Source organism: Rhinoraja longicauda, chromosome 31, assembly GCF_053455715.1.
Source record: "Rhinoraja longicauda isolate Sanriku21f chromosome 31, sRhiLon1.1, whole genome shotgun sequence".
In the NCBI taxonomy this organism is placed as follows: domain Eukaryota; kingdom Metazoa; phylum Chordata; class Chondrichthyes; order Rajiformes; family Arhynchobatidae; genus Rhinoraja; species Rhinoraja longicauda.
Genome location: NC_135983.1, coordinates 20754076 through 20779824, shown reverse-complemented (window position 1 = coordinate 20779824; position 25749 = coordinate 20754076). Strand labels below are relative to the sequence as shown.

General features: G+C 43.3%; 1 protein-coding gene across 2 annotated transcripts in view; it reads right to left on the bottom strand.

Annotated features, from left to right (window-relative positions):
- dolpp1 (dolichyldiphosphatase 1) overlaps positions 1-19306 on the bottom strand; it is a 36671-nt gene extending 17365 nt beyond the window's left edge. The window contains exons 1-5 of one of the 2 annotated variants that reach the window (XM_078426036.1): positions 19203-19306; positions 11141-11269; positions 4370-4470; positions 2949-3033; positions 11-110 (exon numbers count right to left, since the gene is read on the bottom strand). In XM_078426036.1, coding sequence (XP_078282162.1) covers positions 11-110; positions 2949-3033; positions 4370-4470; positions 11141-11153 — 299 coding nt within the window. In that variant the 5' untranslated portion in view covers positions 11154-11269; positions 19203-19306. The remainder of the gene's footprint in view (positions 1-10; positions 111-2948; positions 3034-4369; positions 4471-11140; positions 11270-19202) is intronic. The other variant, XM_078426035.1, reaches the window with a different exon arrangement.
- Between the last annotated feature and the right edge of the window lie 6443 nt (positions 19307-25749).

Genomic DNA, 25749 nt, shown 5'->3' with positions numbered 1-25749 from the left:
TCATACGTACCTTAAATAAAGGAACAGAAGTGAGTAGATGGAAAAGAACCATATGAACTGGGAATGACTAGAGGGCATCCCATATTCTGTAAACAAATTCCGATGACCACCTGTCAAAATAAATAAGAAACATTTACACCATAGGAAATAGAAGCAGTCCCCAGATTATGACAAGGTTCCGTTCCTGAGAATTGTTTGTAATCCTAACTGTTCATAAGTCAAAAATGAACAACACCACCATGTAGGAGAGGAGCACAGAAAAAGCTGTGACAGAAGAGCGAGCAGGTGCAGGAAGAGCAGTCGCCAGCAGGCCTCACTGACTCGGGGAGTGAGTGAGCAAGTCTGCTCTGCTTGGATTAACTGGACCCCCTCCCCCCCCCCCCATCCCCTATTGCCCGGGGTTGAGAGAAAGCGCACGGAAATCCACAGTTCCGTTCCCAGTCAACCATGCCGGCAGCCGCCGGCATATTCAACCGCATGTCTACCAAACACTCAGTCATATGTGCAGGCTATAATATCAAGCATTCATAACCTAAGGAAGACCTTGTTCAATGCATGGATTAGCGAGGCTCATCTCTTCATGAAGGAACCTTTTGTATGACGTCAAATGACACCCCCACACACAAAAAAACTACGTTGATCAAAAGTAGTAGAAATAATGAAGTTTATTGATTTTTAGCCGTTCAGGTATTGTCTTTAATAAATATTTTATTATCTTATAAAACAAAAAGTGGTATAAATAAATCAGCCAGGCAGCATCCCTGGAGAAAGAAAGTTAATATTTCACAAGATGCTGGAGTAACTCAGCAGGTCAGGCAGCATCTCAGGAGAGAAGGAATGGGTGACGTTTCGGGTCGAGACCCTTCTTCAAACTGATGTCAGGGGGGCGGGACAAAGGAAGGATATAGGTGGAGACAGGAAGATAGAGTGAGAACTGGGAAGGGGGGGGGGGGGGGGAAGAGAGGGACAGAGGAACTATCTATTGTTGGAGAAGTCAATGTTCATACCGCTGGGCTGCAAGACAATCCCTACTCCCAATTTCTCCGTCTACACCGCATCTGCACCCGGGATGAGGTGTTTCACACTAGGGCATCAGAGATGTCCTCATTCTTCAGGAAACGGGGCTTCCCCTCTTCCATTATAGACGAGGCTCTCACTAGGGTCTCTTCTACATCCTGCAGCTCCGCTCTTGCTCCCCCTCCCCCCATTCGTAACAAGGACAGAATCCCCCTCGTTCTCACCTTCCACCCCATCAGCCAGCATATCCAACAAATCATCCTCCAACATTTCCGTCACCTACAACGGGACCCCACTACTGGCCACATCTTCCCATCCCCTCCCCTTTCTGTTTTCCGCAGAGACCGTTCCCTCCGTAACTCCCTGGTCCACTCGTCCCTTCCTACCCACCCCCGAGCACTTTCCCCTGCAACCGCAGGAGATGCAACACCTGTCCCTTTACCTCACCCCTCAACTCCATCCAAGGACCCAAACAGTCTTTCCAGGTGAGACAGAGGTTCACCTGCACCTCCTCCAACCTCATCTATTGTATCTGCTTCTCTCCTGAGATGCTGCCTGACCTGCTGAGTTACTCCAACATTTTGTGAAATAAATACCTTCGATTTGTACCAGCATCTGCAGTTATTTACTTCCAGTTAATATTTCAGATCAATGGCCTTTCATCATTAATTCGATTTCCCGCTTCATAAGTATTTTCAGCATTTGCTGTTCTTATTTCTAGATTTTGATATTGCAATGATTTTTGTATTTGAAGAAAATGCTTTGTTCGACTGAAGCTTCCTAACCCTAATTTTATAGGATCCTTCTTTTTCCCCATCGGATCCCATGCAAAGAACAACAATGGCATTCTGATTATAATTCACCTGCCAACTCAAAGGACACCCACAGCAATATTTTTTTGTTTTGAAAAGATGAGCATTTGTATTCTGAGACTTTGATTGGATAATATGATGTCATTAAATTCCACTTCAGAGGTAATTGCACCATAAGCAGTGAACCACTCATTCTGTCTGTCAGGAATGGAAATTCCCTTGATGTCATGTTAAGGTTAATTGCTTAAACTGCTTCTACTGAGACATTATAATATGGCAAAAACACCACCTAAATGGTCAAGTTATTTTTTAAAGATCCTGTAGAATCAATCCGCGAACGGATTCTTTACGATACAAATTCCATATCCATTGTTGACAAGATTGCTCAGTATCAGTGACAGTTCCTCTGGGAGGTGTGTTGTGCAGTTTGAAAGCCATGATTTTGAGCTATATTTTGTTCAGTATCTGCCGCGCAGGCTACGATTTAGCAACCTGAGTGTAGTCTAGCAGCTCAACATAGTAAGGAACCACCATAAATCCATCCACTGTTTAGGAGTGCGTTAACACTTTTTCGTCAAGAGTTAACCAACAATTTATGCATGATTTATGTTTGGCATGTTGTTCTGAATTTATATGCCTATGATACTGCTGCAAGATTTTCATTGTACGTGTACCTTGTGTATTTGTGCATATGACAATAAACAAACTATCGACAATAAACACCTATCATTGTGACAGATAAAGAAAACATTTTCCATGTACATAACCCTTTTAAAAAACTTTTCAAATAGTAGGTGTGAACTGCAATAGCTTGCAGGAATTTCTAAATCATATGAAAGGCAAAGGATTCAGTAATGCCAAAGTTTACCAAGTAATAATTTGCTAATCCCAATCCACCATCAGGCTCAGTAACTACTTTAACTAATCCATATTCAATGTTTAAGCATGAAATGTCTTTAGTATCATAAATAAAGATTTGCATGTCTGTAAGTTTAACATATAAAATGGTAACTTGCACATCAGAAAGCACAGTATCCTGGTTGTTAAAGAATCTTAAAAGATCATTCATTCATGAAATAGAAATGAATAGAAACAATTAGAGCAATGAATGTCTCTCACCTTGGCATGGTCTGGGCTCTTTGATCACACTCTTAATTACCCAGTTGAGGATTTCATTTAGTACCAAACCACAGAGGAATGAAATCTGAAACCAAACAACAGAATTTAGAAATCTTAAATATTTTAATGCTTTTCGTGCACATGTATTTTTATAACATTCCATCGTTGAACACTTTACTGTTCAGGATGGCATTTTTCGGTGCTTTCATTGCTACAATTCTTACCATCCTTTACTACCAACCCTAAAGGAAGAAAGACACTTCCAAATCCCTTCCAAATCTGTAAACAGAATGGAGTAAATCAAAAATCTATTCAACAATGCACCTTGCAACATGCACGGAGATTAATACAAATACTGAAATTATTAGAAACCATTATTATACATCAAATATGTAGGAGAACAATTGAAGTTTTCAGACAAGATAACTGGGAATAGACACAAAGAGCTGGAGTAACACAGCGGGACAGGTAGCATCTCAGGAGAGAAGGAATGGGTGACGTTTCAGGTCGAGACCTTTCTTCAGACTGGGAAAGTGGCTGAATGGGGAAGCCGTAAAATTTGAGTAGTTGCCATTTTCTCCCTGGCCATTGGCAGGTAAGCTAGGTATTCATTCTGCCTGCATTCTGGGCTCTCAATGTCTGCTCCATCTAATTCAACTACAGCCATTCAGGAAGATCTAGTGCTCAGAACATCTTCTTGAACAAATCAACCTTTGAACCGCATGAATCTTTGAACTCTTCCACCGCATGCTTGCTCAGCTTTTATAAAGTGTTATTTGCACACAACACTTCATGCTTCATTGTACTTCCAGGATGCAATTGTTCTAGTCACTTTTTTCAGTTTGTTCAGATAAACCAACAGATATTTCTAAGAAAATCATTGATTAGAATTATTATTTAGCTTGGAAAGAGAAGAAGAATTGGTGGGCTTAAGTGTACAGCATTGAGTACACCGACCACAATTTGTAAGAGAACTGTGTAGCTTCCATTTGTCTCCAATTTTTGCACCCACCAAATATTCTATCTAAGAGCCAGATACGGGTGATCTACCCCACTTCTGTCAATGAATTAGGGTTTCTGATCACTAATTTAATGCTGGGTGCTAAGAGCATAGAGAAACAAAGTGCAATAAATTTATATAATCTGTTTACTTCTGGGATTCAAGAAGCATAATTTAATTAGTGAACTAATGATAAATAATTGTTGAATAAACCACTTTGCAGTACCCTGCAAATTTTATAAATTACTAAACATTTATTACTCAGGGATATTAAAAATTGTATTAAGACAATTGAGCACTGTATTAAAATTCAAACACAAGTTGCTTTTAAGTCGTATTTGGGGAAATCAACATTGAGACTATTAGAGCAAACATTCCTAGCCATTAACAAGAAAATGATTTCAAAAACTCTAATACTTACAGAGTGCAGCTCCCTCTTAAACACGATGAGCGTGACGAAACCAAAAAGGATAAATACTGGTACGAGACTTAAATACGCAAGCACCTTTCCTGCAAAGTCATCTGAAGAGCCAGAAAGATTATTGTATGTTTAGGGCTATGCAACACAATGATTAAAAAAAACATTAATGCAAACGTATAAAGTACTTAAACTCGCCTTAGTGTTGCTTAGCTGAATATTTTGACTAAAAACGTGAATGATCAAAACCCTGGGATTATTCAATGCTGCTCTGAGAAAGACACTAGTAAAATGAAATACTGGATGGACTAACCCCATCGTCTCTGTCACACCACAATTCTATTCCCTTTTTGCTTACTTCATCCCTTTCCCCAGCACTAGAGGCTGAAGAGAGCATTTTCATAATTCTGGTGCCACATTCAACTGCAATAAGTCGACTGCCCATCTCCACTCTTGCGACAGTTCATCTGCTGCCAAATTTCTTATTCGTATATCTCTAACCTTTAGCCTTGACTATTATAAAAAGACTCCTGTCTAGCCCGCCTTGTTTTATCCTCTACAAACCTTAGGAAATCTAAAATCCTGCTTCATGTGTCCCGATTCAAGCTGCCCTGTTCATCTATCACACGTGTTTGTGAACCTGTAACATCTGGTAACTAACTTATTTCAAGATTCTTGTGCTTGTTTTCAAATCCTCCCTTGATTTCACCCAGGTGTTTGTAACAACCGTAAAATTATTTGCACACCACCAGTTTGAATTGCCAACCAACGGGTGGACAGACTTGCAGACTGCAGGCGCGTTACAGAAATCTCTCTCCGAACCTTCCTCTTGCTTATTCAGCAAGACACTCCTTAAAACTCTTCTGATTAAACTTTTGGTTCTATTCGCCTCATTCAATTTCCAATTGATGACTATCCCATAAAATCTCACGGAACATTTTACTACTAAATATTGGTGCTCAATTAATGTAAATGTTACTGAGAGAATAAAAAAAGTTGCTACCTCCTCTTCCCTTGCCAACTTGCTTGTCAGATACCACGGGTTCAAGTATCAATCCAGTCCCATGCATACAGTCTGTGCTTACAGTACAAGCACAATATCGAAGGCGCACTTTTTACTCAGAAGTGTATTTCTCAATCATTGGTTGCTAAACCAATTAAATAAATAAATCTCAGCTAATTCTCTCAATTTGTGGTCACAATAAGAGTGGAAAATGCAGATATCAGGTCAGGTTTCACAACAACTAGTGAGACCACACCTAGAGTACTGTGTGCAGTTTTGGTCTCCAAATTTGCGGAAGGACATTCTTGCTATTGAGGGAGTGCAGTGTAGGTTCACGAGGTTAATTCCCGGAATGGCGGGACTGTCGTATGTTGAAAGACTGGAGCGACTGGGCTTGTATACACTGGAATTTAGGATGAGAGGGGATCTTATTGAAACACATAAGATTATTAAGGGATTGGACATGCTAGAGGCAGGAAACATGTTCCCAATGTTGGGAGAGTCCAGAACCAGGGGCCACAGTTTAAGAATAAGGGGTAGGCCATTTAGAATGGAGATGAGGAAAAACCTTTTCACTCGGAGAGTTGTAAATCTGTGGAATTCTCTGCCTCAGGAGGCCGATTCTCTGGATGCTTTCAAGAGAGAGTTAGATAGAGCTCTTAATGATAGCAGAGTCAGGGGGTATGGGGAGAGGGCAGGAACGGGGTACTGATTGTGAATGATCAGCCATGACACTGAATGGCGGTGCTGGCTCGAAGGGCCGAATGGCCTACTCCTGCACCCATTATCTATTGTCATTAACTCAATTTCCCTTCCTCTCTCTTCCCTCGGTGATGCTTAACAGCAGTACTGGACCATTCCTTTTTCCATTGCCTCATGCACAATGAGCCGCACAACCTTAATCGTACCTCAACAATGGAACACTACGGGCCACCTCTTTCACAACCATGGACTTGTTATATTTGTTATATTTTTCAATTGTTTTGCGCTTGCTTTTCTGCACAGTCCCCTTATTCTTGTTACTGTATTGCAGGGTTTTATATGTAATTTATGTATACCTTGTGTTTTTGTGTGCATGTCGGAGTCAATGCGCCGGTGATGCTGCTGCTAGCAGGATTTGCTTTATACCTATGCCTCACCTTGACAAGAAACTTGACTTGAAAAGGGCTCTTGCTTTGCACCACTAATTCATTTCTGAAGACTACTTTGAATCTACTTCAACTAACCTCTCGGGCATTGAATATCATGGTAATTTTGTTTTGTGCAGTGGGTTATTAAGAACCAGAGGAGAGTTGAGTGTTATTTTATGCACTGCATTTTGAAATGATGCTAGGAGATTATTCAAAGGAAAACTAAACAAATACTTGGTGCAAGGAAATAAAGAAAAAAATACAAACACATGTGGAAAGAAAGAAAATTCACATGTGAAAAATGGCTAGTCGGACAGCTTTTAGTAAAATGGACTGAACTGTCACCTTCTGTTCGACACGATTGAGAGAATGTCTTTGATCCTGACAATTTACAGTGCATCATTCATTCCCAATTGGGGTTAGTGCAGATCCACAGGAATCATTTTTAGGACCAGTGCTTTTTTGACACTAAAAAAATAAAATAAAATTGAAAATGGGCAACCTGGGCGACATTTCAAAAGTTGCACATTTAAAAGTGTGGTACCCAGTGAAGCGGACTGTAAAAGATTGCAAGAGGATACAGGTAGACTGACAGAATATAAAGATGAATGAAAGATAGATGAAATGTAATACAAAAGTGCAAAGTACAAGTGTTGGCATAACACACACACAAATACACTAAACTGCACAACTGTAAAGAAGGAGGAGGAAAAGAGAGATCATGGAATAAATGCATAAATGTTTTAAAGGAGCACAGGTTGTGATAAGTGTGGGATAAAATATATGGGATCCTGACCTTCATAAACGTGGCGTGAAGTATAACAAACATAGTGGGTGCGCCAACATTTATAAATGACTGATTTGGCCACAACCAGATGCTGTGTTCAATTCTGATGAACACATATTAAAAAGGATTGAAAGTCCTGGGACGGATATCAAAAGATTTATCACAATGGTTCCACTTACGCAGGATTTTAGTTACGGATAGACTGATTAGATGTTAATGCAAGCAAGTTCAGTGGCGAGGATAGGTAAGGGAAGATCAGGGAGAGAGAAAGGTCTGAAGACTAAATTGCATTTATCTCAATGCAAGCTGGCTGATGGGCAAGTCAAATGAACTCAGGACGTGCATTGATACATGGGTTGGGATGTTATGGCAGATATATTTGGGAGAGCAGCAGCATTGGCAGCTCTACGTTCCTTTTAGTTTAGTTTCTTTTGCAATGATTTCACGCATCATGTTTATTTTAAATGCAAATTCAATGCACATAAAATAAATTTTGCAAAAGCTCAGTAGTACTTACTCAGACTACATTTCCAAATGGAAAATATTTTATTCATTGGTTATGACTAGCAAGGAGAATGGGGCGATGGGAGTTAATAAGAACAAATTTCCCTTTAGTGGAGTTCAGCAAAAAAAACGTTTGGGGACCATGACAAGATGAATGGGGTGCATCCATCCTTCTCTCAAAGCCAGTTTCACAACAGAAAGATCAGCCTGGGATTTAGCTGCTCAACTTTATCATCAGATAACCAAAGATAGAAAAAGAAAATTAAACTTTAAATAATGGAATAAAATGTTATTTAGAACTCGAATACTAACAATTAGGCAAATGGTCAAGATATAACAAATAATTTTTCTTCTACTGGCCAATCCTCCAATTTTTCCAATGGAGACACATGAAACCGCAGATGCTGGAATCTTGAACAAAAAAACAAAGTGCTGGAGGAACTAATTAGTCAGGCAACATCTGGGGAGGGAATGAACTGAAGACGTTCCAGATCGAGACACTACTCAAGACTCCAGTCTGAAAAAGGTCCCAATCTGAAATGTCGCATGCTCATTCCATGCCCAGATGCTGCCTAACATGTCGAGTTCCACCAGCACTTTGTTTCTTCCCCCCCCCCCCCATTTTTTTTGCACCTTGCTTTCACCTCATAGTTTATTAAGCAGGAGATCATAAGGTCATAAGGAATAGGAGTAGAATTAGGTAGACACAAAATGCTGGAATAACTCAGCGGGTCAGGCAGCATCTCGGGAGAAGGAATGGGTGACGTTTCGGGTTGAGACCCTTCTTCAGACTGATGTCTGAAGGACATCAGTCTGAAGAAGGGTCTCGACCCGCAACGTCACTCATTCTTTCTCTCCCGAGATGCTGCCTGACCCGCTGAGTTATTCCAGCATTTTGTGTCTACCTTCGATTTATACCAGCATCTGCAGTTTTTTTCCTACAGGAGTAGAATTAGGCCATTCGGCCCAATAAGTTTACTCCACCGTTCAATCATGGCTAATCTATCTCTTCCCTCCTAACTCCATTCTCCTGCCTTCTCCCCATAACGTCTGACACCCGTACTAATCAAGAATCTATCTATCACTGCCTTAAAAATATCCACTGACTTGGCCTTCACAGCCTTCTGTGGCAAAGAATTTTGCAGCGCCGGAGACCCGGGTTCGATCCCGACTACAGGTGCTGTCTGTACGGAGTTTGTGTTTTCCCCGTGACCTGCGTAGGTTATCTCCGAGAACTTCGGTTTCTTCCCACACTCGAAAGACATGCAGGTTTGTAGGTTAATTGGCTTGGTAAATGTAAAAATTGTCCCTAGTGGCTACAGGATAGTGTTAGTGTGCGGGGATCGCTGGTCGGTGCGGACCCAGTGAGCCGAAATGGCCTGTTTCCACGCTGTATCTCTAAACTAAACTAAATTCCACAGATTCACCACCCTCTGACTAAAGAAATTTCTCCTCATCTTCTTCCTAAAAGAACGCCGTTTAATTCTCAGGCTATGACCTCTAGTTTAGTTTTTGTTTAGTTTAGAGATACAGCGCGGAAACAGGCCCCGGCCCACCGAGTCCGCCCCAACCAGCGATCTCTGCACATTAACACTATCCTATGCACACTAGGGACAATTTATACCAAGCCAATTAGCCTATAAACCTGTACGTATTTGGAGTGTGGGAGGAAACCGAAGATCTCGGAGAAAACCCATGCAGGTCACGGGGAGAACGTACAAACTCTACACAGATAGCACCTGTAGTCAGGATCGAACCCGGGTCTCCGGCAAGCGCTGTAAGGCAGCAACTCTACCGCTGCACCACCATGCCGCCCGAGTTCTAGACTCTCCCATTAGAGGAAACATCCTGTCCAATTCCACTCTGTCCAAGCCTTTCACTATTCTGTATGTTTCAATGAGGTCCCTCTTCATTCTTCTAAACTCCAGCGAGTGCCGACAAACGCTCATCACAAGTTAACCTACTCATTCCTGGGATCATTCTTGTAAACCACCTCTGGACCCTCTCCAGAGCCAGCACATCCTTCCTCAGAGATGGTGCCCAAAATTGCTCACAATATTCCAAATGCGGCCTTACCACCGCCTTATAGAGCCTCACCATGACATCCCTGCTTTTGTATACAAGCCCTCTTGAAATAAATGCTAGCATTGAGTATGCTTTCTTTACTATCGATTCGACTTGCAGATTAACTTTATGGGAATCCTGCACCAGCACTCCCAAATCCCTTTGCACCTCCGATTTCTGGATTCTCACCTCATTTAGAAAATAGTCTACATCTTTATTCCTACTACCAAAATGCGTGACTCCACACTTTGCTACACTATGCACCATCTGCCACTTCTCTGCCCACTCTCCCAACCTGTCCAAGTCCTTTTGGAGAGTCCCTGCTTTCTCTACATTACCTGCCCCTCCACCTATTTTCGTATCATCCGCAAACTTTGCCACAAAGCCTTCAACCACCTCGTCCAAATCATTAAAATACGTGAAGAGTAGCGGCCCCAGCACCGACCCTTGCAGAACTCCACTAGTCACTGGCAGCCAACCAGGAAAAGACCCCTTTATTGCCACCTGTCATCCAGCCAACCTGCTATCCATGCCAGTATCTGCCCTTTGATATCATCTTCTTAAGCAGCCTAACGTGGCACATTATCAAAGGCTTTCTGAAAATCTAAGTAAACAATATCTACTGACTCTCCTTTGTCTGTCCTGCTATTTACTTCTTCAAAGAATTCCAGCATATTTGTCAAGCAAAGACCTCCCCTTCACAAAGCCATGCTGACTTCAGCCTATTTTATCATGAACTTCTAAGTACTCCGTAACCTCATCCTTTATAATGGACTCTAAAATCTTACCAACCGCCGAAGTCAGACTAACCGGCTGATAGTTCCCACTATTCTGCCTTGCGCCCTTTTTGTGCAGCGGGGGAAAAAATGGCAATTTTCCACTCGTCTGGGACCACTCATGACTCTAGTGATTCCTGAGATATCACTATCAATGCCTCTACAATCTCTAAAGCCACCCCTTTCAGAACCCTAGGATGCAGTCCATCCATCCCAGGTGACCTATCCACCTTCAGCCCTTCAGCTTCCCAAGCACCTTCTCCCTAGTAATAGCCACTCCACTAATTTCCACCCACTGACTCTCTTGAATTTCAGGTACATTGCTGGTGTCTTCCACTGTGAAGACTGATGCAAAAAAGTAATTCAACTCCTCTGCCATTTTTTTATTCCCCATTATCATTTCTCCTGCAACATTCTCCAGCGGTCCAACATCCATTCTTGCCTCTTTCTTACTCTTTTTATAACTGAAGAAATTTTTCCTACCCTCTTTTATATTATTGGCTAGCTTACCTTCGTATTTCATCTTTTCTCCTCATATTGTCTTTTTAGTTTCGCTCTGTTGTTCTTTAGGCTTACAGAGATCATCGTCAACCAGAGACAAAGAATCCCTCCCTCCTCTCAAAACTTTCTTCTGCTCTTCTTCATTTACCAAAGATCATTGTGTCATTGAGGGAGGAGTAAGAGAAAGCAAGGATGTAATTATTTATATTTTGCTATTTTCACACAAAATAACTAATTATTCCTAAATACAACCCTAAGAATTACGGGACATCAAAAAGTAGCATACTAAATAGTAGGGTTCATTTGTAATGTAAGTGAAGTGTGTATTGAACATCGATTAGATTAAACAAGTAGTGAACAAATTAAATCTTTGTTATAAATAGAAGATCAATGTATTAGAAAAGTTGCAAAAGATTTCTTGGTAAAGTGCCAGAGACTGGAGTTAGTAAGAAAGGTTGAAAAGACCAAGCTTTTTCCCTCTAGAAAATAGAAGGCTTAAAATTGATCCAGTGATAAGCCTTTAGGATAACAGGTTCCAAAGGACAGAAGAGTAGAATTTGTTTCCTATATGTTGAGGGGCTAGGTAGAGGCAAAATTAGAAGGCATTAACATACTCACTAATAAATCAAATTGTTGCTTGAAGAATATTACAAGTGTTGCCTTACTTGCTGAGCAATTTTTGTCTTTTTTTCAGGTTTCGAACATCCGCTCCTTTTTATTTTTGCTTTCCACTACGAGGTTGAGGCAAAGAGGTTGCAGTGAAAGCTCAATGATCATGCAAAAAAGAACTCAAATGCCACTGGAATAAGCGAGTTCGGTATCTTGATAAACGCAAGGAATCATGGGATAGGGGAAAGGTCTTTTGGGGTTAAAAAAAAGCAAACGCAGCGCTGTATAAACTGTGTATAAATTGTTAACTATTCTACCAAGGAATTAATCTAGAATTCTGTCAACTTAAAAGCTTCCTTTCTTGTTCTGCTGTTCACATACTACATACGCAGTCCCAGTTCTAATTCAGTTCATTAATCTGCAATTATGAGATATTCAAAAAGTTAAAGAATTTATTATTTTCATTTAATTCTTAATGTGTTTGCTACTGGAATAAGAAGATATTACTTGTGTTTGAAACATTTTCTTATCTTTATTCATAATTTGTGTAAAAATACATTTAATCCGAGGTAGGCAGCGACTGTATCAGTGTGATGTGGGCTGATGCTTTATCATATCATCATATCATATATATACAGCCGGAAACAGGCCTTTTCGGCCCACCAAGTCCGTGCCACCCAGCGATCCCCGTACATTAACACTATCCTACACCCACTAGGGACAATTTTTACATTTACATTTACCCAGCCAATTAACCTACATACAGGCGGCGTGAATGTACCATTAAGGCAAAGATTCATCTCCAAGGAAACTGAGTACAGGGTTGGCCCTGTGAAGGAACCGCCAATCCGATACAAGACATTTAACTGTGAAATGCCTGCCCTTTAGTATTGGATAGATTGAGTGGAGGGTCTGTGCTCCAAGTTTGCGGTGGTTGCAGTGTGTTTCCCCCAGCCATCTCGCCCAGTGCACGTTGACCAGCACAGTTCGGCAGCCCTTGTTAGCAGAGGCTCTTTGTGCAGGTGTTACCCGAAGCCCAAAGGTTTTGTGGAGGTTCTGCGATAGGATCGGGCACACAGCGAGCTAGCAAGAGGGCTGTCAGATCAGATCAGCCCAGGCTGCCGAGTGGCCGAAGGGCGGATTTTAATCGGTCGTTATTAAACTGTTCCGTCTGTGCGGCAACACCAGCTATCTCTCCCCACCCCAACTGTCGACAAAGTCTGACTGAGAAAATGCTCCCACTTATATTACGGGTTGGCTCCGTGTTTGCCCACTCGCTGGGGCAGGCGGCGCCTCCTTCAAAGAGAGCGGGAACAGGCCCCATCAGCTGGGGAGCTGCGACCCACTCCTGAGTGAAGTCTCTACTTTGGCTGCGGTTCAAATGGCTGCAAATTCTCATAATTATCATGGCCCGATCACCCAGACCCGGCTCCCAAATGAGTGCCCTGGCAGACTGGAACCAACCCCAAAGGTTAAAGCAACAGCGTCTTTATTTAAGCCAACCCACTTTGAAAGTTTAACCAGCTTGTTCGAATCCAATCTGAACTTTCCAACCTACCCCCCACACCGCACATTCTCCTCATTTCCTTCAATCCAGGAAGGTTGTTTAGATAGGAATGCAAGGACTGTCTCAAATTGGTTGACCACTCAACTTGTAATTTGTGTAAATCAATATCGAATTTGAATGGCTGCGACTCAGGCTATTGCCAGGGATTTGATAATTGACAGGTTCCTTCCACGCATTCTTGCGTTTTCAACGATGGTGTTGTATTGAGTCAATAATTTAAATAGATACAATTGTGGATTTGTGTAGCCTGCAGTACGCTGTGGCCTACTGCTGACATAATTGACGGATAAATTTATAAATCTCACTGAAATGAATATGCAGGTCCGTACACACACAGTAGCTCAGCTGGCGAGAATGTTTATCCCAAATGACCTATGACCTGGGCATGCACAGTTGTAATACCGAACTCGCTTATTCAATAAACTGGAAAGAGGACGTTTAAGTGGGCCATACACTTTGGTATGTTGCTGATTCATTACAAAGGCAAATCTTGACTCACTGGTATATTAAGTTAATTAGTTATTACGCTTGGAGCAAGAGAAATAATCCACAAAGATGGAGGATAGTAAACTCATATTTTGGAGATTGATAGCAGCCAAGTGATCCAAAAGCAAAATTGTACAGATGCTGTCGATCTACTGAGTATTTCCAGGATTTTCTGCTTTAATACTAAATAGTGGATAAATATGTATACATGGATATTTTAAACACAAATGGGAAAATTGAAGCCTTTATAACAAAGAAGCCTTTGAAGCCTTTATAAACAAATATGGATCTCAGAATGTTAGATGCTTATGGAACATGCAAGGCATCAGCTGGGAAGGTTGAGTAAACAACAGTGAAGTAATAACAAAAATGATCTGCTCCAACCAAGCAGATTAAAGCAAAAGCAAGGTGTACATTATATAGTTGACTATCAGCACATTGAAAAGCAAAGGAAATGTTCTATTGGAAAGCCAAACACAAAACTGCTCATAACAAATAAAATGACTTATTATACCGTGTGACCTCAGGAAGTTCCAAAGCACTCTATAGCACTTCAAAAATGCATTGGTGGCTGTAAAATGAGATAATCCAGAGGTCATGAAAAATATAAGATAGACTCTTGCATTTGTTTTTAAGATACCAATTATTGATAGCGGGGCAAATATTTTCAAAAAGTACTAAAGGATCCACACCAACCAGGAGTTGGGAGACTGTTTAACACTTAATGTCTTAACTGGAAGACAGCATCTCAAAAAGTGCATCACTCTTCCAATATGCAGTGTTGGAGACGAATTGAAACCACACCTTCAGATTCAGAAGTCAGACCTTGTAGTCAATCCTGAAATTTAGACTTGATTGTCAGAGCGATAATGTGTCTATGTTTGGTAAGTTTGCTAGATTGATGCCAGCATGAAAGCACAAATGGGCCACTGTAATGGTGTTCTGTTACATGTTATTGTATATTCTTCCCTTTCAGATCCCATCTATACTTTGCGCAAAAATCAAATTTGCAACCAATATAGCCATTCTGCAGATTCATCTTCCATGGGCAGGCCAAAATGCAACCTGGAGGAACTGCACCTCATATTGGTCTTCTGTAGTCGACAACCTGAACATAACATTGCATTCTCCAGTTTCAGCAAATGTGCTCCCCCTTGGACTCGCAATCCACTCAGATCCTCCCACTCATTGCCTACTTTCCCCACAAACATCACCCCTTCCCCCACTCTCCAGCTGCCCATTACACAAGCCCCCATTCCTGTCCCCTTTCCTATCTGTTCTCATCTACCTGCCCCATCTTCCTATTTGTTCCCATACTTCACCCTTTCCTATCACATTCCAAGGTTACATCTCAGCCTCACTATTTCCAGCCTTGACTTCCCCATCTTACTTACTCCATCTTTCCTCACCTATTGACTGACTTGGTTACCTCATTAAACTGGTCATCTCTCATCCACTCTTTCAAGCCAGAAGGGTCTCAACCCAAAACATCAAATTTCCATTTTCCTCTACTGACGTTGCTTGACCTACTGGAGTTCCTCCAGCAATTTGTTTTTTTATCTCCTCCTGTATCTTGGTGCTGCAGATTGATGCATCAAACCTTGACTCAACTTCAAATGTTCATACCCAATTATAACATACGTAGCCTGAGGTTTTCATTTAATAATAAACATTTCAAATGTAGTAAAGCTAATCTTTTCAACCCAAATACCATAAATCAATAAAGAAATTAATGGTCACAATTTCAAACTTGTCATCAATCAGTACCTCAGCCTGCAACAAGATAATTCAGCGTATTACACGATGCCTCGTTTCAATGATGCTCCTCTCATCTCTGAATCAGTTGGCACCATGTTTCAGAGATATTAAACCAAGATTTTGCTTGTTTTCTCAGGAAGATAGGATTGTTTCCTCATCATCCTCTAGTGCCCTGACCAATCATAATTTCTTAAGCGATACAATTAAAACAGATTACCTTATTATTACATATAGGAAAGAACTGCAGATGCTGGTTTAAATCGAAGGTAGACACAAAATACTGGAGTAACTCAGCGGGACATGCAGCATCTCTGGAGAGAGAGAATGGGTGACGTTTCAGGTCGAGACCCTTCTTCAGACTGTTGTGTGTTTATTTTGTGTCTACCTTATTATTTTGTGTGTTTATTTTGTGTCTACCTTATTATTACTACATTGTTCGAGTATTTCTTGCCATGTGTAAATTGACAGTGATGTTTCCTATTTTACAACAGTGACTATACTTCCAAAACACTAACCAATACTTTTTAGATCAAAAAAGCAGTCATGTACATAACTACTCTTAAAATTACGCTTACCCCACCCTCTATTGAACAATGCAAAGTATAGAAACATTGAAAAAATAGGTGCAGTAGTTGGCCATTCGGCCCTTCGAGCCAGCAACGCCATTCAATATGATCATGGCTGATCATCTAAAATCAGTACCCTGTTCCTGGTTTTTCCCCATATCCCTTGATTCCTTTAGCCCTAAGAGCTAAATCTAACTCTTTCTTGAAAACATCCAGTGAATTGGCCTCACTGCTTTTGTGGCAGAGAATTCCACAGATTCACAACTCTCTGGGTGAAGAAATTTTTCCTCATCTCAAGTCCTAAATGGCCTACCCTTTATTCTTAAACTGTGATCCATGGTTCTGGACTCCCCCAACATCGGGAACATTTTTCCTGCATCTAGCCTGTCCAATCCTTTAAGAATTGTATATGTTTTTATAAGATCCCTTCTAATCCTTCTAAATTCCAGTGAATGGAAGCCCAGTCGACCCATTCTTTCATGATATGTCAGACCCACCATCCCGGGAATTAATCTGGGGAACAAACGCTCCACTCCCTCAATAGCAATAATATCCTTCCTCAAATTAGGAGATCAAAATTGGTCTCACCAGGGCCCTGTACAATTGCAGTAGGACCTCCTTGCTCCTAAAGTCAAATCCTCTCGCAATGAAGGCCAATATGCCATTAGCTTTCTTCACTGCCTGATGTACAAGCACACCCAGGTCTCGTTCCACATCCCCTTTTCCTAATCTGACACCATTCAGATAATAATCTGCCTTCCTGTTCTTGCCACCAAAGTGGATAACCTCACATTGATCCATATTATACTGCATCTGCCATGCATCTGCCCACTCATCCAACCTATCCAAGTCACCCTGCAGCCTCATAGCACCCTCATCACAGCTCACACTGCCACCCAGCTTTGTGTCATCCGCAAACTTGGAGACGTCACATTTAATTCCCTCGTCTAAATTGTTAATATATATATTGTAAATAACTGGGGTCCCAGCGCCAAGCCTTGCGGCATGCCAATAGTTACTGCCTGCCATTCTAAAAAGTTCCTGCTAATTCCTACTCTTTGGTTCCTGTCTGCCAACCAGTTCTCTATCCATGTCAATATCCTACCCCCAATATCATGTGCTCTAATTTTGCACACTAATCTCTTGTGTGGGACCTTGTCAAACGCTTTTTGAAAGTCCAGATACACCACATCCACTGGCTCTCAACATCCTACTTAGTTACATCCTCAAAAAATTCCAGGTTAGTCAAGATTGATTTCCCCTTCATAAATCCAGGCTGACTTTGACCAATCCTGCCACAGCTTTCCAAATGCGCTGCTATAACATCTTTAATAATTGACTCCAGCATCTTCCTCACTACCGATGTACGGCTAACTGGTCTATAATTCCCCATTTTCTCTCTCCCTCCTTCCTTAAAAAGTGGTTATATTGGCTACCCTCCAGTCCACAGGAACTGATCCAGTCGAGAGAACATTGGAAAATGATCACCAATGCATCCACAATTTCTTGGGCCACCTCCTTGAGTACTCTGGGATGCAGACCATCAGGCCCTGGGGATTTATCTGCCTTCAGTCCCAACAGTTTACCTAACACCATTTTCTGACTAATGTGGATTCCCTTCAGTTCCTCCCTCCCACAGATCCTCGGTCCCCTGGTATTTCTGTGAGATTGTTTGTGTCTTCCTTAGTGAAGATAGAACCAAAGTACTTGTTTAACTGTTCTGCCATTTCCTTGTTTCCCATTATAAATTCACTCGTCTGATTGTAAGGGACCCACATTAATCATTTCCTTTTTACATCTCTAAAGATGCTTTTACAGTCAGTGCTTATATTTCCCGCAAGCTTTCTTTCGTGCTGTTTCCCCCCCCCCCCCCCCTTAATTAACCCCTTTGCCCTCCTCGGCTGAGTTCTAAATTTCTCCCAGTCTTCTGGTTTGCTCCTTTCTCGGGCCAATTTATATGCCTCGTCCTTGGATTTAACACTATCCTTGATTTCCCTCGTTAGCCACGGTTGAGCCGCCTTCCCAGTTTTATTTTTTTCACCAGACAGGGATGAACAATTTTTGGAGTTCATCCATGTGGTCTTTAAATCTTTGCCATTGTATCACCACCGTCAACCCTTTAAGTATAATTTGCCAGTCTATCCTAGCCAATTCCCATCTCATACCTTCAAAGTCGCCTTTCTTTAAGTTCAGGACCCTAGTCTCTGAATTAACCGTGTCTCTCTCCATCCGAATGCAGAACTCCATATTATGGTCGCTGTGGCCCAAGGGGCTTTGCACAACAAGATCGCTAACTAATCCTTCCTCATTACACAACACCCAGTCTAGGATGGCCTGCTCTCTAGTCGGCTCTTCTACATATTGGTTTAAAAAACCATCCTGTATACATTCCAGGAAATCATCTTCCTCAGCGCTGCTACCAATTTGGTTGGCCCAATCTATATAAAGATTAAAGTCACCTATGATAACTACTGTACCTTTGCTACACGCATCCCTAGTTTCCTGCTTGATGCTATCCCCAACCTCCCTACTACTGTTAATCTTTCTATAATGTTCAATTCCATTTAAAAACTGTGGACTTCAATGAGGCTTTGAAATTAACGTTTGCAACCTTTCTTTGGCCGTAGGAGTAACGAAATGCAACATTTGAAAAAAAACCTCTGAAAAAAAACCTCGAGCGGTGGTGCAGTCAATGTAATACCTGCAGATTAGTCATTGCTATAAATATTTTAACCATGACAGCTCTTCGCGCACGCGCCGCGCGTTCACGACGGGGCCGCGCGCCTCGACCGGGACCGGGCACGCGCGACGTCGGTTGAAGTCGGGACGAAAATTCGGCTGAACTGGCACACGAGGGCGGACGCGGAGAAAGCAAGAGCACGTTATTTTGTTGTTACGACCGGCGAAGGTGCTAATCCTACAACCCGAATCTCCTCAACAAAAAAAATCCCGGCCTGCAAACAAGGCGCCGACTCGTCCCGGCAATATTTCTCGTTCTGCCTGCCTGCCTTCCACGTTCGCAACTTATTCCTCAAGGCGGCTGTGAAAACCGTTCTTCCAGAAAGCCCTGCAGGAGGTTCATTACCTGAGGGATAATCGACGTGCGTCAAGGACAGCGGCTCCCACCGCTCTTTCTCCACAGCAACCGAGCACTCTTCAGCGGCCGACATCTTTACCGCATCACGGCGACCCGCCGCTGGCCAATCACAGCGTCGCTGGGCGGGGCTGCCCGAGTCCAATGCCACCAATTGCAAGCCGGTCGCTAAGGGGAATCGGACCAATCGCAGCACGCGATCGGTATTTCTCCAACAAAAAAAAACCTCCCGCTGGAATGGAGCTGGCTCCAGATCAATGGGAAAATGTTGCATCTCGTTGCTTCCATTCCACCAGCAAAGTATTTTCCACTTGGACATGGTTACATCATGCAGAGAAGAACACAAAATGCTGGAGGAACTCAGCCGGACAGGCAGCATCTCTGGGGAGAAGGAATGGATGGCCTTTCAGGTCGAGACCTTTCTTCAGATTGAGAGTCAGGGGAGAGGGAAGCTCGAGATATGGAAGGGGAAGGTGTGTAAATGAGAGATCAAAGCAGACGTTGGTCAGCTGAGGGGGGAGGTGACAATGAGGCAACATCATTTCAAAATGTGGTCCTCTACCAATTCTGGCATCCCACACAATAAAGGTCCATGGTGCATATCTCCAGCTATGCAGAAGTGAAATTCACCATCGCCATTCAGTGTGCAATAATGTTGGCTGGCTGAGGAAGTGTATTTGAAGATCAGGACTTCAAACCTAGTACAAAGCTTGATGCATAACAATGAGTCAGCCCTGCTGTCTCATGTAGAAGGTCCCTGGATTATGAGAGAGCTCCGTACCCAAGTAATGTTGTAACTCAAACTGTTTATAAGTCGCAAATGAACAAAACCTGCACAGAAGAGCATTGCAGAAATGGAGAGATAGGAGAGTAGAAACAATGAACTGCAGATGCTGGTTAATACACAAAAGGACACAATGTGCAGGAGTAACTCAGCAGGTCAGCCAGCATCTCTGGAGAACAAAGGTAGGCGATGTTTCGGGTCGAGTGAAGGGCCTCGACCCAAAACGTCACCTATCCATGTTTTCCAAAGATGCTGCCTGACCTGTTGAGTAACTCCAGGACCCTTCTTCATAGTCAGCCTGCAGAAGGGTCCCGACCCATAAGCTCACCTATCACGTGGCGGCGCCTAACGGCAGCGGCTGACTAGCAGTCTGTCCGTCTTTTTTTGTTGAGTGTCGGTGTTGGGATGATTTTTTTTTTGTTTTTTTTTTTTGGTTGTGTATGTGTGGGAGGGGGTGGTGGTGTGTGGGGGGTGGGGGTGGGTGTGGGTGGGTGGGTGTGGGGAACTTTTCTCTTCCTCACGGCGCGGGGTGCGGCTCGGCTGCGGGGCCTAACATCCCCCGGTGCGGCTCGGCCGCTGGACTTTACATCCCGGTGCGGCTTGGCCGCTGGACTTACATCGCCCGGTGCAGCTCGGCTGCGGGGCTTAACACCGCCCGGTGCAACTCGGCTGCGGGACTTTACATCGCCCGGTGCAACTCGGCTGCGGGGCTTAACACCGCCCGGTGCAACTCGGCTGCGGGACTTAACACCGCCCGGTGCGGCTCGGCTGCGGGACTTTTCACCGCTGGTGCGGCTCGGCTGCGGGACTTAACACCACCCGGTGCGGCTCGGCTGCGGGACTTTTCACCGCTGGTGCGGCTCGGCTGCGGGACTTAGCTGCGCAAGGCTTGGTCGCGGGCCTTTCATCGCCCGGTTCGGCCGCGAGACGTTTCAGCGCCCGGTGCGGGGACTGTGCGGGTCGGTCGGGGACGAGCTGTCTGTCCATGGGCGTGGGGAAGAGAGTGGAAGTTTTGTTGCCTCCATCACAGTGAGGGGGTGTTTGGAGTCACTGTGATGGACGTTTGTGTTGGGGTTATGTGTCTTGTGTTCTTTTTTTTTTCTATGACTGCTATGTAGTTTCGTTCGGTACTTCGGTACCGAACGACAAATAAAGCTCTGTTATACCTGTTATTCCCCAGATATGCTGTGTGACCCGTGGAGTTACTCCAGCGATTTGTCTTTTTAAACAAATTCTCCAATAGAGGACAATTATGTGCAGCCAGCTTTGTTGGGAAGACCAAATTGTTCCTATATTCCACACTGAATTCCTGGAGCAAGCACTCTTTTTCAGATTCCAAAGAAAGACTAAGAAAATGATTCAAGAAAATTCTTCTAATCTCCTTGAAAAGGTAATAATACCACAGATATATGGGTATGGACCAAGACTGCTCAAAAGATCATTCAGAACCAACTTTGGTCAAAAAATAACTAGAAGCCCAGTGGAAATGAGGGAAGGAGTGCATCATTTTCCATACTATTGACCTCTCATCTGCCACATCAGGCACCTCCACTCTACCTGTGGTAGAATCTGCAGATCCCCATATTAGTCTCAGGAAAATAACTGCAGATGCTGGTACAAATCGAAGGTATCACAAAATGCTGGAGTAACTCAGCAGGTCAGGCAGCATCTAGGAGAGAGGGAATGGGTGACGTTTCAGGTCGAGACCCTTCTTCAGACTGGATCAGTCTGAAGAAAGGGTTCGACCCGAAATGTCACCCATTCCCTCTCTCCTAGATGCTGCCTGACCTGCTGAGTTCTCCAGCATTTTGTGATACCCATATTAGTCTCTTATCCACCACAGAATCTTCTTGCCTGAAGATGACTGCACAAGATTTGGCTTTCACCATTCCCGCTCCACAACTACCGTCAGTTTTCAGAGACAGCAGTGGAAGCAAAATATTCACTTTATAAGACCCACCATTTCAACAAAACATTTGGTAATATTTAATGCAAGTTGTCCTCTCTACATATTAGCAGACTCAATTGGCATTAACTTAATTATGTCATGCTCTAAACTTAAAAAGGAGTTTTAAGAGGACCAGAAAAACAGTCAAATGTTGAATCCTGACTGATATATTTATGCTGTCTATCTGCCATGGTTTTATAATTATTTGCCCACTTACTCAATATGCAAATCAATTCACTATTTTTTTTCTTTTCATATTTTTTTAATGTATTGATGGATACAGGACAGCAGCGACGATTTAAAATAAAAATGCAATTTCAATTCACAAGGCAAAGATTTTACATCAAAAACAATAATTAAAAACAATAGAAATAGGCACACATTTGGACTCAGCCTTTAATCTTTTCAGAGTATCTCAAATTTCTAAATTGAAGACTTCTCAATAGCAGCCATGAGACTGAACCTACTATCCACCTGCAAGAATTGATCCACACTACTTTAAGGTGCTGCAGTATTAGTACATGTGGGAAAGCCTCAGAAAACAAGATTGTAATCGATGTATTGGAAATGTAAATGTAATACACCAGTGGAGACCAGAATACCAAAATACATCTCTGGATCTACCAAACTAAAACCAACTGCCACAAACTCTAAAATAGAACCATTATTGTTTAATCTGAAAATTCTCAGGTATCACTGCTTTCTTCAACCTCCCCACAACAATTTCCTCTTACAATGGATTTGGTTGTAAATGAATATATTTTTGGATAAATTTTGATAATTATTTATTCAGTTTGGCTTCTTCTGCATCTGTGAGACCAAGTGCAGCCTTTGCTGAGCACCAGTGCTCTGTTCCCCCATGGCCATTTGGAGAACCCAGTTGCAAACCATAGTAATTCCTCTTTCCACCCTCACACCAACCTGTCTATTCTCGGCCCTCCTCATCAGGGCAAGGCCAAACGAAAACTGGAGGAGCAGCTCAATAGACAATAGGTGCAGGAGGAGGCCATTCAGCCCTTCGACCCAGCACCGCCATTCAATGTGATCATGGCTGATCATTCTCAATCAGTAACCCGTTCCTGCCTTCTCCCCATACCCCCGATATTCTACCTTGGTAATCTACAATCTGATGGCATGAGCATTCAATTCCTCAATTTCAAGTACCTACTGCCTCTTTGTCCCCATCTCCCTCCTTCTGATATACCCAGATCCTCACACACATATCTTACTTATCAACAACCCCCTCAGCCCGATTTCACCAAGTTTCGTTCCCCGCCCTTACCTACTTCATTCTTTTCCGCAACCATACACTTCTCCGAAAGGGTCTCCATCTCCCATTGTTCCCATCTGCCCATCCCACCTTCCTTATTTGGTTCCATGTTTCACCTTCCTTTCCCATTAGATTCCTTCATCCGCAGCCCTTTTTTGCCTCCCAGCCTCTGTCACCATTTCCACCCTTCCCTCTTGACTCCATCTGCCAATTAACCCCTCCTAAACTGGTTTCATCCATCGCTCGCCAGCTTTTGCCCTCCTCCTCCTCTTCACCTCTATACTGAATGTTTCCCCTCTACACTTTCAATCCAGATGAAGGATCCCTACCCAAAACATTGTTAATTTTCCTCCACAGGTGCCGCTCAACCTGCTGAATTCTCCAGCCAATTTTATGTTGCTCAGGTTGATACCTGGGGATGTTAAGATAAATCTAAAAGTGAACTATTAGTCTTTGGAAATTTTCAGTTCAACATGTCCAGATTTGCTGTTGCTGGTAAAGAAACTTTGCGAATGGTGTCTACTATGGGTATGGTAATAGGTTTTGTTCTGTGTTACAAAACAAGTGCCAATTATCTTTGCAGTGAATTTGTCCATCTCGTTTAGTTAAGACCTTCCTCATGCACTAGTTCAGCAGCACCTTTAAACCTCTTGGATCCCTTTTTGCTTAAATTCTCAGCATTTCAGAAAACTTTTACCCAATATGTGACATTCTTTAAAGGAACTAAGATCATGATTTAATGAGATGATAAAGGCAGATAATAAGGGTCACAATAAAAACATTAAATGAGAATAATAATGAGATCCAATGCACCTGCAACATCAGGTTGTCATGTCTCGACTGTCCATTTACAGATACAAAACAGTTTCCCCATATTTAATTCTCTACTCCTGAGCTACAAACCAACTGAGGGAAGAAGTTATTTGCTCCAGACGAATTCTTATACCATTCGTGAGGTGGTGCATTAATATGGCTAAAGGATGATTTTCCTCATAGATAGATCTATCACAAGGCACAATTAATACATGGATCACACAGAATGAGTAACAGGAAGTAGTAAAATGGAATATCTTTTCATCATCTAGCTCGATCTATCTATCTATCTATCTATCTATCTATCTATCTATCTATCTATCTATCTATCTATCTATCTATCTATCCTACTCAGATCTTGTGTATATATACATATATATATATGTATATATATATCCGTATGTAAATATATGTTTTTCTGTGATTTTGCCAAAACGCTAAACCATTGCGCCACAATTTTTGTGCCACCTTAATCAGCACTCTCGCGGCGACTCTTTATAATAAGTTCGCTCCGGGAGAGTAAGAGTGGGGGGGACGGGGAGGGTGTGAGGAGAGAGTGGGGGTGGGAGGGAGAGTGCGACTGGGGAGGGTGACAGTGGGGGTGGGGGGGATTGGTGGTGGGGGGGAGGAGAGAGTGGGGAAAAGGGTGGGTCGTGGGGAAAGGGAAGGTGGGGGAGAGTTAGTGGGGGTGAGGGAGGACTGGGCCCAACCGGCCCACTTTGTCTAGTATATTACTAAAACTCTCTGTCCGTGTGTATGTGTGTTTGTGCACAGCATAACTTTTATGGTTCGCACAGCCAAAACGGTACACCATAGCGCCACACTTTTTGCACCACGTTACTCACCATTATCCTGGGCATAATGTCTAACAACTCTCATTCAGATTGAAGCTATATTTTAAAAGCTACAGACATTTCAAAGTTTAAAAATTTCCTTTCTAACCCATTTCTAGAAGGTCTTCAGCGTGTGACGTCACAATGGCACCCGTGCGACAGTGAGAGATGAGCTCCTCCTCCCCCCCCGCCGGTATTCAGCTTGTGACGTCCCGATGGGACCTGCAAGTCTTCAAGAGATCAGCTCGCTCCCCCCCCCGGACCTTTAACTAATGCACTCCCCACCCCCGGACCTTTAACTAATGCGAAAACTCCCCCCCCCCCCACCGGACCTTTAACTAATGCGCCCCCCCCCCCCCCACACGGACCTTTAACTCCCCCCTGCCCCCCGTGCACCGCCGCCCATCCCGGCATGCCTCGCTCCTGACATTCCTCAGATAGGGCCGCGCTGACCGCCGGGAGGTGTAGTCGCCTCTCCCGCTCCGAGAGTGGGGTGGGCACCCGCCCGACTGACAGCAGTGCTGTGCTCAGTGCCTTCCTCTCCCCTTTCCCTTTCCTCTACCCTCTTCCCCCTCGCACGGAGGAGCTTTAAGCTGCATTGCGGGGCCCACAGGAGGGGGTTTCAAGTGGGTGGAGGAGAGGGGAGTGGGGGTGGGGGGGGAAGAGAGAGTGGGGGTGGGGGGAGGAGAGAGTGGGGGTGGGGGGAAAGTGGGGGGGTGGGGGGAGAGTGGGGGTGGGGGGAGAGTGGGGGTGGGGGAGAGTCGGAGGAGGAGGGGTGGGGGGAAGGGGAGGGTGGGGGTGAGGGGGGTTGGGTGTCGGGGTAAGAGTGGGGGTGGGGAGGAAGGGGTCAGTGTGGAGCAGGGGAGAGTGGGGGTAGAGAAGAGGGGAGA